Source organism: Globicephala melas, chromosome 1, assembly GCF_963455315.2.
Source record: "Globicephala melas chromosome 1, mGloMel1.2, whole genome shotgun sequence".
Lineage (NCBI taxonomy): Eukaryota > Metazoa > Chordata > Mammalia > Artiodactyla > Delphinidae > Globicephala > Globicephala melas.
In genome coordinates, this window is record NC_083314.1 from 57,655,493 (window position 1) to 57,673,658 (window position 18,166).

Here is an 18,166-nt window from a genome sequence, read left to right on the forward strand (position 1 = left end):
CACTGACCTTGGCACCTGAGAAGCAAGACTAGAATCGGAACGTCTTCCCAAAGATACAGCCACATTTGTTTTAAAGGGAGGGGCGGGGGAAGAATTCTGCTTCTAACTGCTTTTAAAGCATTGCTGCTCCCTTAAGCCTGGCGGCATGCTGCCTTTGTATCCTGCCTGGCTGTTATTCATCTCCGTCACTGCTACAGGGACAAAGGGACTGTGTCTTAAGTATGGCTGTATCCCCGTTTTCTAGAACAGTGCCTGACACAGAGCAGGTTCTCAATAAAGTTTGCAGAGTAATGGAAATAGGAACTAGAAATAAATCCTTGTTGAAACGGACACACAAGTAGTCATGCTCAATGAGGTGGGTATGTGTGAGTGTATGTGGGAAAACAGGGTGGGGATATAAGGCCTGCTATGGGGATGTGGGGTGCATAAAGTGGGACATTCTTTTTTAAAAGAAATTCAAAACAGACTTCTGGAAGGTCATTTTCTAAGACTCTTGCTGGCAGTGTGAAAACAGCGCCCCCCCTTGTGCACGGCCTCACCCAGCCTCACGTGACCGCATCATCCTCCCCCCACGCAGGGCTGCCTCCCCCAGTATATATAAACCTCTGTGCAGCCAGGGCAGGAATCAGCCGGGCCACCCAGCCAGACACCTCGCGGCGCAGGGGAGAGTTCCAGAGGGAGCCTCGTCCAGCGGCTGCTCTGAGGGCTTCTGTGCACGTTGCTGCCACTGCAGGCCCGAGATGCCAGCTGTCCAGCTGCTGCTGCTGCTGGCCTGTCTGGTATGGGGTGTGGGTGCCAGGACAGCACAGTTCCGGAAGGCCAACGACCGCAGCGGCCGATGCCAGTACACCTTCAGCGTGGCCAGCCCCAATGAGTCCAGCTGCCTCGAGCAGGGCCAGGCCATGTCGGCCATCCAGGACCTGCAGAGAGACAGCAGCGAACAGCGCGCGGCCCTGGAGTCCACCAAAGCCCGGCTCAGCTACCTGGAGGCCCTCCTCCATCGCCTGACCTTGGGCCAGGCTGCCACGCCCTGGGACACCCAGGAGGGGCTGCAGAAGGAGCTGGAGTTAGCCTACAGCAACCTCGTCCGTGACAAGTCAGCTCTGGAGGAGGAGAAGAGACGACTGGAGGCAGAGAACGGGGATCTGGCCAGGAGGTTGGAAAGCAGTAGCGAGGAGGTAGCGAGCCTGAGGAGGGGCCTGTGTCCCCAGGCCCGCAGCACCTCTGAGGACGTGCCACCAGGCTCCAAGGAAGGTAACACCATGGGGTGAAGGTGGCACGGTTCACGGAAACCTGTTACAGGTGGCCAGGCCTGTCCTTCCTGCCCCCTCCTTTCTCCTGGAGACCACGCATCTAGCGTGAGTCAGACAAATTAGGGAGGGCAAAGCAATCACTTTCACATGTTGCTAGTGAGTCAGCTCCCAAGAGTTCTGTTGAGGTTCGTGGTTCTGAGTTCTTTTTTATTATTTTTTTTTTAAATTTATTTTTTGGCTGCGTTGGGTTTTCATTGCTGCGTGAGGGTTTTTCTCTGGTTGCGGCGAGTGGGGGCTACTCTTTGTTGCGGTGCGCAGGCTTCTCATTGCGGTGGCTTCTCTTGTTGCGGAGCACGGGCTCTAGGCGCGCAGGCTTCAGTAGTTGTGGCACACGGGCTCTAGAATGCAGGCTCAGTAGTTGTGTTGCTCCACAGCATGTGGGATCTTCCCAGACCAGGGCTCGAACCCGTGTCCCCTGCATTGGCAGGCGGATTCTTAACCACTGCGCCACCAGGGAAGCCCCGGTTCTGAGTTCTTGTGCCTACCCATGACAGTTTTCACAATCCATAGCAAAATGAGAAATATAAAGACCAGGTGAGATGCAAATATATAGGATCAGTAGAAAGTTGCCAACTATCCTTTTTAGAAAACTGTCCTTTTGTGAGTCTTTGTTCAGAGATTGTTGACGCTTACCTTTTGTTGTTAAAATGACCTCTGTTTATGAAATGACAATAGATTTATGAAATGATGATAGGTGGTAGGGTTTTTTTTTAAGTGTCCTTCCTGGGCAAAATAAAGAGGCAGCAACCCAGTGTGGGTTCCCTCAATATGTTGTTTTGGAAATTTTCCTGCTCTTGGTCCAATCTGAGAACCTCTGCTTTTAAGTCACTTTGAAGTGGCTTTTGCTACCTGAGATGTCATTCTGTTCATCCTGGTCCCTGCCAGGTGAGTCCATGAGTGTACACTGAGGGAGGAGGGACACTCTTCCCAGTAGTTGGGAAGAAAGTATTTGTGTCACTTTTTGTGAAACTCTGCTCCCAAATATTCACTGTTTAATAAGTTTTCCAATCATGAGGGAACAAGCAAGCAAATCCAGTTAGGGGACTATTAGTCTGGGCTCTTCAAAGATGTCAACATCAAGAAAGAAAAAATAAGGGAGCTGGGGGTGGGGGCCTTGTTTTCGATTAAAGGAGACTGTAGAGATGTAGTAACCAAAGGCAGTACATGATGCTGGAGTGGCCCCTGCATCCAGGGGGACAAAGCTACAAGGGACAGGTTTGGGATCCTTGAGGACATTTGAATATAGACTGCTTATCAGGTTGTGTTATTGGATTAGTGTTCAGTTTCTTGGGTGAGGTATGGTATTGTGGTTATGAAGAATATCCGTGTTCTAAGGAGATACATACTCAAGCACTTAGGGATGAGGCATCAGAATGTCTACAGTTTACTTTCAAATGGTTTACAAAGACTGTAAATATATAAAGAGAGAAAGAAAAATGATACAAATGTGACAAAATATTAGCAGTTGACGAATCTAAGTGAACGACACATGGGGGATTTATTGTACTATCTGTTATCTTTTCAAAAGCTTTGAAAAATCTTCAAAATAAAATGAAGGGAAATTATCTTCTAAAGAGGCTCTGCATGAAAGGCAAAATCTGCACAGATGTGACACCAGAAAACCCAAGGGTCCGTGCCTGGGTGTGACCTCGGGCATGTCATTTAGTCTCTGCACCTTGGTTTCTCACCCATAACGTGGCAATGAAAATTCCTGTTGTGAATAATGATTTTTGTAGGGTTCAAATGAAATGACTCTAAGGTATAAAGGATTTTTTAAAATCCTGTATTGATAGAGTTGGAAAAGATCCAATTCTAAATTCTACAATGAAGGGAAGTAAGGTCACAAGATGCCAAGGGATCCCAGGTTGAACAGCTGAGCAGTGATGGTGCTGAGACTTGCTGAACTTGAGTCTTTGAGCACAAATGAAAGAATCATTATTAATAGAAGTGTTATGAGGCATTACGTATTTCAGACTGTTAACTGAATGAACAGAACCCATGAGAGAGAGACAGAAACAGAGAGAGAGAGAGAGAGAGAGAGAGAGTGTGTGTGTATGTGAGAGAGAGAGAAAATAGAGGAAACATTTTTTTTATTGTCTTGTGGTCATTTAACAAGTTTTTGGGAATTTATTCAAGTGTGTTCTCTGATTTTATATACATATATTTTAAAATTTATTTGTTTTATTTATTTTTGGCTGCATTGTATCTTCATTGCAGTGTGCGGGCTTCTCATTGCGGTGGCTTCTCGTTGCAGAGCACAGGCTCTAGGCACGCGGACTTCAGTAGCTGTGGCACGTGGGATCAGTAGTTGTGGCTCGTGGGCTCTAGAGCACAGGCTCAGTAGTTGTGGCGCACGGGCTTAGTTGCTCCATGGCTCGTGGGATCTTCCCAGATCAGGGCTCGAACCCGTGTCCCCTGCATTGACAGGCGGACTCTTAACCACTGCACCACCAGGGAAGCCCTGATTTTATATTTCTTTTTGTGCTTTCCAGCTGCTCTACTTTTGAAATAAAGACAACAGCCCATTATAGTGAACTACAGACTTGGAAGCTCTTTTCTAGCAGTGGGTTTTTCGTGAGCAGGAAATTACATTAGTACAAGAATGTATAGCTGGAAAGGGGGCCTCGAGAGCATCTGATGCCTCTGGCTCATTTGTGCAGATGTGGAAATTAGGCCCAGAGAGGCTGCTCAGAGGTTCCCGGTCACCAGCCCTCTAGTGGCAGAGCCAGGACTAGAATTCAAGCCCCTCCCCCGATGTTCAGTGGCTCTTCAGGACCCTGACGTGACCTCTAGTTTATAGAACCTAAAGATGAATGACAGAAAAGCTACATTTAAACATCAGGGAAAGAGCGCTTGGAACAAAAGATGTGCTTCAAGGTCCTAGATTTGAGAGTAAAGGGGTGTTTGGTGCGGCTGGGATTCAGGTGTAGGTGTGCTTTAGGCAGGAGAGGCAATAACTGAGGGATGGAGGGTGTGGGACTGAGGGCTTAGTGAGGCCGAGTGGGCAGAGGAAAGGCCTGAGGAGGTGGACTTTTCCTGACTCCACCTGTAATTCGAACTGTCACCACCATCTTCTTTATTGTGTAGTTATTATATAGAAAAAAAATGTCCTTAGGGGGCTTCCCTGGTGGCGCAGTGGTTGAGAGTCCGCCTGCCGATGCAGGGGACATGGGTTCGCGCCCCGGTCTGGGAAGATCCCACATGCCGCGGAGTGGCTGGGTCCGTGAGCCATGGCCGCTGAGCCTGCGCATCCGGAACCTGTGCTCTGCAACGGGACAGGCCACAACAGTGACAGGCCCGCGTACTGCAAAAAAAAAAAAAAAAAGTCCTTAGAATCATGGAAGTCACTTGTTTATACGTGTGTGTGTGTGTGTGTGTGAGTTGAAATAATATATGCATATAAGATGTTGTAGTAATAATTCTGTAGTGAAATGTCTAGAAATCTTTAAATCTTTTAAATAAATAGAAAATACAGATTACGAAAAGAGAAACTAGAGTTGCTTATAGCGTCACAAGAGAAATCCCACCTTCCCCTTTATTTCTCGTCTGCTTTGGACTCTCAGAGAACAGAACCTGGGATGAGGGCTTGTGTGCAGTGTTTGTATGGGCCACGATCCCAGGGAGGAGAATCGGGGACAGGGGAGAGTGTGACAGGGAAGGAAAGAGAACCAGCATGGGGCAGTGGGGGAGGGCCCTTCTTCAACTGGTCCCCATGGTGGGCAGCAAAGGCTGTACCCCATCAAGACTTCTGAGAATCTGTGTAGAATGCAACAGAGAAAGGGAGCATTCCTTCCCAGATCCGATACTCTGTTGGCCAAGGATCATCCCATGGGGTATATTGCACTTCCCTGATCCACAGATGTGAGCACCAGGCTTGTTCTTGCAGAGGTTGACACAGCAATGGCTAGAAAAAGGTGGGCAAGATATGCAGGGAGGGGCACCAGAGTTGCTCAACACAAGTGCTGCAGATTCACTTCCTCACTTACAGGATGGGGAGAATAATCCCCCCAATTAGAAGTAACGCAGGAAAGCATCCAGCACAGTGCCTGGCACTGAGTGACCACCCAGTAAATGGATTATAGCTACGAAGGGCTTCTTTTGCTTGAGCTCCACTACTGTTTAAAAATGTCATTTATAGGGACTTCCCTCGTGGCGCAGTGGTTAAGAATCCATCTGCCAATGCAGGAGACAGGGGTTCGATCCCTGGTCTGGGAAGATCCCACGTGCCATGGAGCAGCTAAGCCCGTGCTCCACAACTACTGAAGCCCACGCACTCTAGAGCCTGTATGCCGCAACTACTGGGCCCATGCGCTGCAACTACTGAAGCCCGTGCACTCTGGGGCCCACGTGCCGCCACTACTGAGCCCACATGCTGCAACTACTGAAGCCTGCGTGCCTAGAGCCCGTGTGCCCTGCAACAAGAGAAGCCACTGCAATGAGAAGCCTGCGCACAGCAATGAAGAGTAGCCCCCGCTCACCACAACTAGAGAAAGCCTGCACACAGCAACGAAGACCCAGTGCGGCCAAAAAAAAAGAATGTCATTTATAGATCAAAATGTCGACGTGTACATATCATTTCTGTAACACGCATTGATTCCAGAGACAGTATATGTTGGAGCAGCACCCAGGACAGTAGTCTGCTAGCTAATATTCACCTTCTAGAGTATTCACGACAACCTGTGATTATGTTGGCACCCTTCTTTTTCTTCATCCTCTTCGTGTATATAATACTGACCTAACTTTTCAGGCAGTGATAGAAAATAACTACAAAAATCATTACAATGTCATTTGCTTATATATCTACACATAAGTATATAAATAGGACAGAGCATGAAGAAAATATTTCCAAAATTTTATAATAGACATGAACTTCTCAACCGCAGAAGGACTGAATTTTCATAGAAACAAACAAAAGCCCTAAAAATTTTTAGCTGTCTGATACAATACAGTCCTTAATCTTTTCATAACCTCTTTTTGTTTTTCTCCCACATTCAGAATGAAATTTGAGTGATTTTGAAACATTCCAGAGAAATTTTAGTTTTGTTACATTTTTACTGAGGATCATTTCATTTATAGTTTGAGCTAAGAATTCTGAGGCTCAGAGAAATTGAGTAATTGCCCAAAGTCACACAGCTGGTACATGGCAGGACTGAATTAGGAAACTATGACTTCTGGCTCAGCCAGGCCCCTTTACGCAACGGCTTCCCTTCCTTTGGGCTCTGCATCCTCTCCCACAGGTTTTGCTTCTTACGCCAGGCGACTCTACTCTTGGAATCTGACCGTTGCCAGGTGTTCCAACCAATCCACCTGCCAACTGAGAACTGGCCTTACAGTCATTCTGGAAGCCATTCCCTGACCCTATGTTTGTTTGTTTGTTTGTTTTTTTGCGGTACACGGGCCTCTCACTGTTGTGGCCTCTCCCGTTGCGGAGCACAGGCTCCGGATGCGCAGGCTCAGCGGCCATGGCTCACGGGCCCAGCCGCTCCACGGCATGCGGGACCTTCCCGGACCGGGGCACGAACCCGTGTCCCCTGCATCGGCAGGCGGACTCCCAACCACTGCGCCACCAGGGAAGCACAACGTTATGTTTTATTGTGATTCTTGTTTACTCCAAAGAAAGCACATGAGGTGTGGTTCTTGCAAAGGGTTTGGGGGTTAGGGGGCCAGGGAGAAAGACCCCCTGGTTAGAGCCCTGAGGACCTTGGTGGGACCAGGAAAGGAACTGGGCACCAGCCAGGCACGTGTAGGGGAGGAAGAGCTGACGGGAAGATGTCTCTCTGGGAAAATCGCCTGGGAGCGGTGTGTGTATGAGTCACCCACTGGAATCTGAGTCAACTCCAGGAGTGGGTCACCCCCTGAGGTGCTGAGCAGTGTAGAGCCTCTGGAAGCAGTCTCAGTTCAAGCAGGAGGCATATACCACATAGCAGGTTAAGTCAGGGATGTTCAATATAAAGAATTAACTGATGAAAGAGCAACTATGAGATAAAATAAACCCCACATGGCACCCTAGGGCTGAGGGAGGGTACAGAGGAAGGACAAACTTGGAATGGGTTCCGACATCACTGAGGAAGGTGGGGTTGAGCCCATCAGAGAGCAGAGACGCTGGCTGGTTAGCCCAGGCTGGCGGTGGAATGGACATCTCCTGAGTCTGGGAAAGGCTGCAGGAGCCCTGCAGAGCCAGCGTAGGGGCTTGCAGAGGTCTGCAGAGCACGGCGGTCCCCATGCAAGGACTCTGGGTGCGGTGTTGAGAGGGTCGTGGAAACGTTATGGCCAGGCTGAGGCTGCAAGGTCACAGAAGAACCACATCCTTGGCAAGTGCCTGAGGCAGAGCTCCACCAGATGTCCTCACACTCCTGCTGCCAGCCCAGCCCCTGCGGGACACTGCAGGAGACTGGGCGCCCCCCCCACCACTGTGTCCCTCTAGCGCCCTCTACTGAGAAAGCCTAACATCATACTCACTTTAAAGGAGAAATGTCTCTTTTTTTGAGAGAGCATCTATGGAAGGGTGCATTCAGCACTGACAGGCAGTACATTTATAACTGACCCACATCCCCACCACAGGGTGGAAAGGTTCACAACTGCCATGACGATGGCACACGTGGGTTCAAGTGCTAGTCCCACCAATTACCAGCTGTGTGACCTTGGGCAAGTAACTTAACCTCTCTGAGCCTCAGCTTCCTCTTCTGCAAAACGAAGATCATAACGTTCCCTCTTAGGACTGTTATGTGGAATAGGGGTAATGATAGCAAAAGCCTAGCACAGGACCTGGCTCATAGGAGGCACTTATTAAGTGGTGGCAATAGTTAAATTAGGGGTAGACTGCAGTTCTAAAGCCTTATTCTATTTCTCTAAAACTTTTGAAGGCACCAGATCACATAAATAATTTATATAAAACTGCTTTGAAACTCTTTTCACAAAGAAGCTGTTTTTCAGTATTTCAGTGCCAGTACTTTAAATGTCTTCAATGAAGTTACCTGGGAAAATGCCTGTTTGGGTTTGTTTCCCCCTCACTTTTTTTTTATTCCCTGTGGCTAAAGAGGGCCTTTTCCTTTCTTTCTTTTTTTTTTTTTTTCTTTTGGCTACACCACGTGGCTTGTGGGGCTCTTAGTTCCCCGACCAGGGATCAAACCTGCGCCCCCCGCATTGAAAGTGTGGAGTCTTAACCACTGGACCTACAGGGAATTCCCGAGAGGGCATTTCCGCACCAGCATGTGGCATCTTAGTTCCCTGACTAGGAACTGAACCCGAGCCCCCTGCACTGGAAGCGTGGAGTCTTAACCACTGGACCGCCAGGGAAGTCCCCCATTTTTCTGAATTTTCTTCTCACTGACTTGCAGGTGTGTGCCTCTACTTTTCTCAATATACATCTTCTTTTCAGTAAAATTTCTCACTGAATTATATGACCATCCTAGCTACACTCACAGAGTGAAACGATTTGTATCAGAGGCACAGAGGAAGGAGCCAGGTGCAGGGGAGGGCAGGCTCACAGTAGCCCTTGATGGATGGCAACTGCGAGTCAAGGAGCTGAAGGGCAGGGAGCTGGGGTGGGGTGAGGGAACTCTGCAGCTTGGTACAGATGTCACTGCAGTATTTCTCTCTCACTTCACGTTACTTGACACCAGCTCCTATGTTCTGAGAATTAATGGAAACAAAGTTTGAATTATCCTGAGGAACAGTGGTCTAAGGAAAGGTACAAAGGAAAGGAAAACAGCTCATCTCAGGGAACTCGCTCAGTGACATGACTTTGAGAAACGGCCACAGTGTATGAGCCTCTGGTCAGTGTCAGAGGTTGCATAGGCAAGGCAGGGGGTGGTGGCTTCTGACAGCCAGGAGTCAGGGCTCTCTCCTTGTGTTTTAGGCCTAAGAGATAAGTCAAGTGGTTGGGAGAGGCAGACAGAGGGCAGAGGCCTGGGCTTCAGGAGGCTGGGACGGTTGAAGACAGCTCTGTCAGCCCCTCGTAAAGGAAGGGGCTTCCTCACACTTACCTATTCCTGGCAGCACAGAAGAACAGGGGACCTTGGGCACCCTGTTCCTCTCGCATGCTGCCCACGCAGGTCCCGGACTGGTCTGGTCTAGGGAACCTACATCTGACCTAGTAGAGCAGCCTCTGCCTTGGGTACCCTCCTAGGTCTAGGCAATCTTTAGAGGGAAGAACGGAGGTGTTTCCTCACCTCCACAGCTCTTCAGACAGGGAGAAGGAGATTCAAGGAACCAAATTAACTTCCCAGGACTTTCCAGCAACTGTTTGGATGGTCCAACCGATCCTGGTTCCCAAAGTAGCCTGGAATGAACCCATGTTACTTCCTGGCCAAGAGGACTTTGCCAGATTATCCATTCCTAAAGGGAACCATGGACCAGCTGTATCTTATTCACCTGTTTTCTCCACATCTAGTCTTAACCGTTAATAGGTGCTCCAGAGGGGCTGGCTGACAGGATGGATAAACAGCTTCCCAAGGCTGCGGACACCGAAGACCTTCCATATCGCTAGGGGTACTCCCAGTTACCCCTGGAGTGTGGAGTGCATATCTAGGATGACCTCAGTTGGCTACACGTTTTGGCTTAGAGTTCATAACCAGTCACCCGGCCCAGTCTAGACTGAGGAACGTCCCAGGGTGTGAGCACGCACCCCCTCCAGGGCAGTCACACTCCCCTGGAGGCCAGCTGAACACTCCCCTGGAGGCCAGGCCCCTGCATGAAAGGCAGGGGTGGAGACTGCTGTGGGGTCGGGAGGGGAGGTGGAGGGGCTACACCTGAAGGCCAACCCCAGCGCCCTGGCCCAGCCCAAGCCTTAGCGCTTCTTAGCTGGGTGCTTTCCCTACCTCCTTATAGGAGCCTTTTCTAGTACTGTAGTTCACCTAAGCTGAATACCAGCGACTATAAGAGGGTACCTTGATTCCAGACATGTGAAAATGTGAAAGAATGTGCGGCTGAAGATTGATGAAATGTGGCACATCCAGGAGGGTTAAGAGTTCCATTGCCTGAGAGGTGAATTTAGAAGAGTTAAGCTAACAAGTGATGAAAGACACAGAATGTCTTCCTGACTTTCTGGGCTGTGTGGGAGCCCAGCCGCAGGCATTGCCCTGACTGCCCTCCCTGCTATTCTGCTGGGCTGGGGGCCAGGTCAGACTGCCTGAGACGTTCAGCAAGAGAAAAGGCCGATGTTTTAAGCATATCTTTTGACATCTGGGTCTTGCTGATAACAGGAGGGACTGCCCCTCAGAGGGTTAGCCAATTCTTAAAGATGGTAAATGGCTCACCTGTAAGCATACCTTTCATACGCAAATGAACCAATTCGATGCCTACACCCCCAACCCCTCCTCCATCGGGTCTCACACTCAGGGCGACTATTCTCCTGCCCTGATCAATGCGGGCCAGGTACCAGACAACTGGGGACAGCTCCTACGCTTCAGAGCCTGCAGAAATTATTCAGAGTAGCCAATCCTAAACCTGCTTACCCTGCCTCACTCATTCCTTCCCCTGGAAATCAAAATAAAGCTCTCACCCATGTTCCCCCTCCCTCCTGATGAACCCTGGTGCTTCACCGTGTGGCCCTCTATGGGGTGGGGTCCCCCCTCCTCTAGGGATCAGTGAGTATAACGAGCTATCTTTTTAATGGCAATTGTCTCCTGATCTGTTGGCCTCATCATACCTGAACCATAATCCAACCTGCATTTTAAAACAGCTGCTCCTGTGGCTGTGCTTTTTCCTTGTATTCAAGGGCTGCTATATGCCATGATCCTAAGTCAAAGTAGCAACATGTGATACACTGTGATGACTTAACGTCTAACCAGTGTCATCCACACCTCTTCCCTTCTCCATGGCTCAAACCATCTCCCAAATTCCTGTAGGAAACCTGCACACTCTCTTCCTTGTCTAAAATGGTCTTGGAAAGGGATCTGACAGAATATTTCAGCCGAGCACGTTAAAGCTTAATATGTTACTTCTTACGGGAACATTTGCATTATGACAGGAGAAAAAAACACCTAAGTCAGGCAGAGAATTGTTAATTGTTGAATTTCTGGCGTCCCAGAAAATGCTAAGGATTTTCTCAATATCCCTGCATCACACCTCACCTACTCATAAATCAGACCTTCTAGTGGGAATTATTTTAATTTTGTACAAGCTTACTTTATTTTGAATACTCTACTCTGTGCTAGGCACATTGCTATGCAATTTATTATTTGTGAGCTTTTTATCATGGAATTTTTCAAACATTCACAAAAGTAGAGAGAATAATACAAACCCTAACATATCTATCACCCAGCTCCAACAGTTGTCAGCATAGCCCAATCTTGTTTCATTGTCCCTCCCCCTCCCTGAACCCCATTTATTATCTTAAAACAAATCTCAAACATCCTCATGCCTTTGGAAGCCTATTTAAATCCCATTCTCAACATAGTCTATCCTTAGGCCTTTTTCCTCACAGTAGTTTTGCCTCTTTCTTTTAATATAGTTTCTAAATGGAATTTGGAGAACGTGGACTTTCAGGAATTGAAGTCAGAGTTAACTGAGGTTCCTGCTTCCCAAATCTTGAAGGAGAGTCCATCTGGTCAACCCAGGAGTGAAGAGGGAGGCACTGGTATGGAGTTCAGTTTCTCCTCTGCTGTACCAATGTGGTCTTTATCTGTGTCTAGCTCTGCATTCAGAGTTGCTCAGCCCACTATGGGGGAGTGGGGTGGACAAATAACCTCCCTGGGAGCAGAGGCAGGAAAGGGGAAGAGGAACAGAAGCCCCTTTCTGCTCCCTTTCCAGGGCACACTGGCAGGATGTTGGCCTTTCCCTAGCAAAGCTCTGTATCTTATCACCTACACTTGGGATGGGGACTGGGCTGCACTGAGGGAAGATGAGAGATGTGTTTGTTCCACCCACTTGGTTGTCATATAGAATTGATTGCACCTGAAAAACAACATTTTTCAGTAGATCCTTCATATCTTTATCTTGGGGACAGAGAGACACCATGGACCATCCCAGTATAGTGTCTGTTACTAAAGGTACCTTTTCTGAACTTTGGGTATTTAGGAAAAGTACAATTGACCCTCTGAAAGGTGTTCCCTGAAAGCCTGACTTTAAGACAAGGGCTGTGTCTTTCAGAGACAGTGACTATCCATGTTGTTGACAGTTATTGCTAGTACAGAGGGCATGCATGAGGATGGAGAGTTTTGAGATATTCAGAATATGATTCTCCGAGATATGGGCAACAAAGAGTTTCCACTTTCTGTAAGGAAATTGAGATGCCCATTAAAATACAGAGGTTTATTGTGATTCGATCAAATTTAAGTTTTTCAACCAACTCTTCATTTAAAAAATCATACTGAGATTTTATTATATTAAAATGATGGCTGGGGCTCCCCTGGTGGCGCAGTGGTTGAGAGTCCGCCTGCCGATGCAGGGGACACGGGTTCGTGCCCCAGTCTGGGAAGATCCCACATGCCATGGAGCGGCTGGCCCTGTGAGCCATGGCCGCTGAGCCTGTGCGTCCGGAGCCTGTGCTCCGCAACGGGAGAGGCCACAACAGTGAGAGGCCCATGTACCACAAAAAAAAAAAATAGTAAAATGATGGCTGAAGTATGTAGTCCATTGGGGAAGGGCTTGAAAAACTTGTTTTATAGAGATTATTATAATGACTTGATTATTGTCTCATTTTTTATAATAATGAAATAAATCAGACATGAAAGCCATAAACAGTAATGCAATGAACATCATGAGACGTTGCCCAGCTTAAGTCAAATATTACAAATACAGTGTGAAGCCCTCTGTGCAGCCTTCATCTTTACAACCAATACTGAGTAGAAGTATTTATTGAAAAGAATCCACGTATAAGAGGACCCATACTGTTCAAACCCATGTTGTTCAAGGGTCAACTGTACTCTGATATCACATAGTGATCACAGAAAATTTACTGGGCATTTACTCTCTACCGAGCACTTAACATGTATAATTACATTTAAAACTTACCACAGCTCTACTACCCAAAACACTACTCTTATCTCCCCTTATAAATCACAAAACTGAATCTTAGAGAGCAAAGTAACTTATTGAAAGTCACAATAAGTGACAAAATAAGGTGATGCGTGGCAAAGCCCGGTTTAAACCCAGACGGTCTGTCTCTGGGGTTCTCACTTCTACCGGCTCTGCCATGATTCCACATTGTGGAAAGATGGTGGCTACATGGTATTTGTTTTAATTCACCAGGATGTGGAGAACTCATTTGGGTAGGAGAACCTGTCACTCTGAGAACAGCTGAAACACTCACGGGCAAGTACGGCGTGTGGATGAGAGACCCCCAGGCCGCCTACCCCTATACCCAGGAGACCACGTGGAGAATCGACACAGTGGGCACAGACATCCGCCAGGTTTTTGAGTATGACCTCATCAGCCAATTCCTGCAGGGCTACCCTTCCAAGGTGCACGTGCTGCCCAGGCCGCTGGAAAGCACAGGCGCCGTGGTGTACCAGGGCAGCCTCTACTTCCAGGGGGCGGAGTCCAGAACGGTGATCAGATACGAGCTGCGCACCGAGACGCTGAAGGCTGAGAAGGAAATCCCTGGAGCCGGCTACCACGGGCAGTTCCCCTATTCCTGGGGCGGCTACACAGACATCGACCTGGCAGTAGATGAGACAGGCCTCTGGGTCATCTACAGCACTGAGGCAGCCAAAGGCGCCATTGTCCTCTCCAAGCTGAACCCAGAGAATCTGGAGCTGGAACAAACCTGGGAGACTAACATCCGTAAGCAGTCGGTGGCCAACGCCTTCATCATCTGCAGCACCTTGTATACCATCAGCAGCTATTCATTGCCTGATGCTACCGTCAACTTCGCATACGACACCAGCACCGGTAGCAGCAAGGCCCTGATGGTCCCGTTCAAGAACCGCTACAAGTACAGCAGCATGATCGACTACAACCCCCTGGAGAAGAAGCTCTTTGCCTGGGACAACTTCAACATGGTCACCTATGACATCAGGCTCTCCCAGGTGTGAAAAGCCGCCGAGCGCTAGCAGAAAAGGCAGAAGGAAATGATGTTGAGGGTTCCTGAGGGGAAAGCCAGCCAGCCAGCCCATGCCCATGCAGCTTTTCTGGCTTTCCAAGCTTGCATTAACCCAGAAGAATGTGCATGGTCACCATGTCCAACTGGGCGGGAATAACAGTCTGGGGATTTAGATGATTCCACATTATAATAGATATTCTTTTCTTCTGTCAGCTTTTAAAGGGATATTTAACCAAAATAGTTTAAGTTTTCTGGTGATTTGAGGCAAAAGCTATAATGCATAGTAGTTTCTTCATGAAAACCACAAAGTTTTTAATAAATGGCCCTCAATGGCTAAATAACATATGTTTGGAGAATAGTTTGGGAAAAACATGTTTCCCTACGTGGAACCTGTTCCATGCATCACCTGCTCTTGCATGTTGCCTGATTACCATGAGCTATAATAACAAGCAGCACTCCTAAAGGCAGAGGAACAGCTATTGCGGCAGCGCTGAACATATATAAAATGTGTTTACTACAGGTGGCTTCTAATGCTACAGGTGGGATCCAGTTGGATATTACAGCAACTTTGCCCCGTGAAATAAAATAATCTTACACAATATTCTCCTTGAACTTTGTGGGATACTTTGCTGGAGAGAAGAGTACAGATTCCAACCATCAGATAATTCCTTTGGGTTGGGAGGTATGATTACAGGCTGCTAAAATTTCGGGGGGTGTGTGTGTGTGTGTGTGTGTAACTGAGAGGATTATGCCTGGTTTTGAGGTGTCACCCACGATGACAGCAGGCAAACAGTGGAATCCATACCTTCCTACGCCCATCTCCTGGTGATTTTGGTCCTTCTCGAACAATCTTTTCATCTTTTCTCCAACTTACCCTCTTTCACCCTAGCTCTATTTTGGTTCTTATTTTGGTTCTTATTTGGTTCTTATTTGGTTCTAAGATTGCTGTCACAGGTATGAATTTCATAAGCCACAACCTCAGGTGAGCAGACCTAAGGAATTTAATTACCTCTTTACCTAAATTTAAATACCTCTTTAAAGGTCTAGCTCCAAAGACAGTCACATTCTAAGGTACTGGGGGTTAGGACTTTAACATATGAAGTGGCGGGGAGACAGTTCAGCCCATAACAACTGGGTATTACCACTCTACTCCACTGGTAGCAAACTCTTAAAACCTAGAAAACCCAGAAGTCAGAGTGCATGAAGCCATTCACCTTTCTAAGGACATGTAGCTGCCAGGTGTTGTTGAATGAAAAGTGGAAGACGAGACACTTTTGGGTGATGAGATGAGTGGTCACAGCACACACATAGGTAAGGCCAACCCTGCTTGCACAGCCCTGCCCACGTTTCCTTTTCTTTCCCTCCACCAGCTACTGCTTCTGGCTTCAGGATGGAAGAAGAGGGTGATGGAAGGAGGAACAGAAGGGAGAAGGAAACTCTTCACTTAGCTTCCAGGACATTAAACTCCTCCTCCATTATGGATTTCTCCTTCTTGGTTTTTATTTGTTTGTTCTGCTGGTTCTTCCTTTTAGTCTGTGTTAGTCAGACTTTTCCAGAGAAATAGAACCAATAGGAGACATATAAGTATAAATACAGATTCAGATATAAAAAGAGATTTAGTATGAGGAATTGGCTCATGCAATTGTGGAGAAGTCCCACTGTCTGCCACCTGCAAGCTGGAGACCCAGGAAAGCTGGTCCAAGTTCCAAGGCCTGAAAACTAGGGGAGCCAATGGTGTAAATCTCAGAGCAGGGTAGAAGACCAATGTCCCAGTTCAAACAGGCCAGCAGGGAGCAAAATGGGTGAATTCCTCCTTCCTCCACCTCTTTGTTCTTTTCAGGCCCTAAATGGATTGTATGACACCCACCCTTACTGCGAAGGGTGATCTACTTTACTGAGTCCACCAATTCAAATGCTAACCTCATCCAGACACGCCCTCACAGACGCATCTAGAAATAATGTTTAATCTGGGCACCCCTTGGTTCAGCCAAGTTGACACATAACATGAACCATCACATAGCCCCAACCTCTTAAGACTGTAGCACCCCAGGGCTCACTTTAGGGTTTGTCTACTCATTCGTCTGGTGATCTCGTCTAGCATCATGGCTTTAAATGCCATCTCTAAGCTGACAATGCCTCAAATTTATATCTCCAGCCCAGACTGCTCCTGAACTCCAGGTTCATACATTCATTTGCCCACTTGACTTCTCCATTTAAATGTCTGTTAGGCATATTAAGTGAGGAAGAATGGAATTTCTGAGTTTGCCCATCCCACCCCCTCAGACACTCCAAATCTACTCGTCTTGAGGCTGATGGAAACGCCATCCCTCCAGTTGCTCAGACCAAAAATCTTGGGGTCATCCCTTACTCTTCTCTCTCACAACCCCTCATCCAAACCATCAGAAACTTTTATTGGTTCTATCTTCAAATATATATATATCTAGAATCTGACCACCTTTCTCACCATCCCAACTATTACTTGTCCAAATTATCATTGTCTTTTTCCTGGATTACTACAGTAGCCTCTGAAATGATTCTGTTTCCTCCCGTCGTACAGCCTGTCCTCCACACAAACAGCCAGAGCATGCGTCTCCTTTTCTGAACACCCTCCATGCCTTCCCAGCTCATTCAAAGTCAGTCCTTACACAGCCCCACGTGATCTACCTCCTTCCGCCCCCACCAGTGACTTCATCTACTAATGGCCCCTGATTCACTCTACTCCAGCCAAGCCCCACTGGCCCCTTCTCCTTCTCTGGATACACCTTTGTCTTAAGGCCTTTGCACTGGCTCTTCCCTCTGCTCTGATGTCCACACACCTAACTCCATCACTGTCTTCAAGGTTTTACTCAAATATCACCTTCCTAATGAGGCCTACCCAGACCACCCTATTTAAAATTGCAACTCACCTGCTTCTTCCTCTGCCACTTCTAATCTTTCTTACCCTGTCTTATTATTTTTAAATGTCTTTTCCATTACATTTAACATCTCCTAACATATAATTCGTTGTTTTTAAATTATATATACCTTTTGTCAGTCTTCCCCCACTGGAGTGTAAATTCCACGGGGGCAGTGATTGTTTTGTTCAGTAATATGTCCCTAAACCCACTTGGGAATGTAAATTGATACAGCCACTATGGAGAACAGTATGGAGTTTCCTTAAAAAACTACAAATAGAACTACCATACGACACAGCAATCCCACTACTGGGCATATACCCTGAGAAAACCGTAATTCAAAAGGAGTCATGTACCACAATGTTCATTGCAGCTCTATTTACAATAGCCAGGATATGGAAGCAGCCTAAGTGCCCATCAAAAGATGAATGGATAAAGAAGATGTGGCACAGATATACAATGGAATATTACTCAGCCAAAAAAGGAACGAAACTGAGTTATTTGTAGTGAGGTGGGTGGACCTAGAGACTGTCATACAGAGTGAAGTAAGTCAGAAAGAGAAAAACAAATACCGTATGCTAACACATATATATGGAATCTAAAAAAAAAAAAAAAAAGATCAGAAGAACCTAGGGGCAAGATGGGAATAAAGATGCAGACCTACTAGAGAATGGACTTGAGGATATGGGGAGGGGGAAGGGTAAGCTGTGACAAAGTGAGAGAGTGGTATGGACATATATACACTACCAAACGTAAAATAGATAGCTGGTGGGAAGCAGCCACATAGCACAGGGAGGTCAGCTCGGTGCTTTGTGACCACATAGAGGGGTGGGATAGGGAGGGTGGGAGGGAGGGAGATCCAAGAGGGAAGAGATATGGGGACATATGTATATGTATAACTGATTCACTTTGTTATAAAGCAGAAACTAACACACCATTGTAAAGCAATTATACTCCAATAAAGATGTTAAAAA

The 18,166-nt window shown here is 47.3% G+C and overlaps 1 protein-coding gene across 2 annotated transcripts; it reads left to right on the forward strand.

Annotated features, from left to right (window-relative positions):
- The first annotated feature begins 625 nt into the window (after positions 1-625).
- On the forward strand, positions 626-14,888 carry MYOC (myocilin). Of its 2 annotated transcripts, XM_030875480.2 has the most exons (3): positions 626-1,254; positions 11,767-11,892; positions 13,506-14,888. In XM_030875480.2, the coding sequence occupies exons 1-3, from the start codon at positions 741-743 to the stop codon at positions 14,288-14,290; spliced, it is 1,425 nt and encodes a 474-aa protein (XP_030731340.1). In that variant the 5' UTR covers positions 626-740; the 3' UTR covers positions 14,291-14,888. The 2 variants fall into 2 exon arrangements, with proteins under 2 accessions (XP_030731340.1, XP_030731341.1); XM_030875481.2 differs by lacking the exon at positions 11,767-11,892.
- The last annotated feature ends 3,278 nt before the right edge of the window (positions 14,889-18,166 follow it).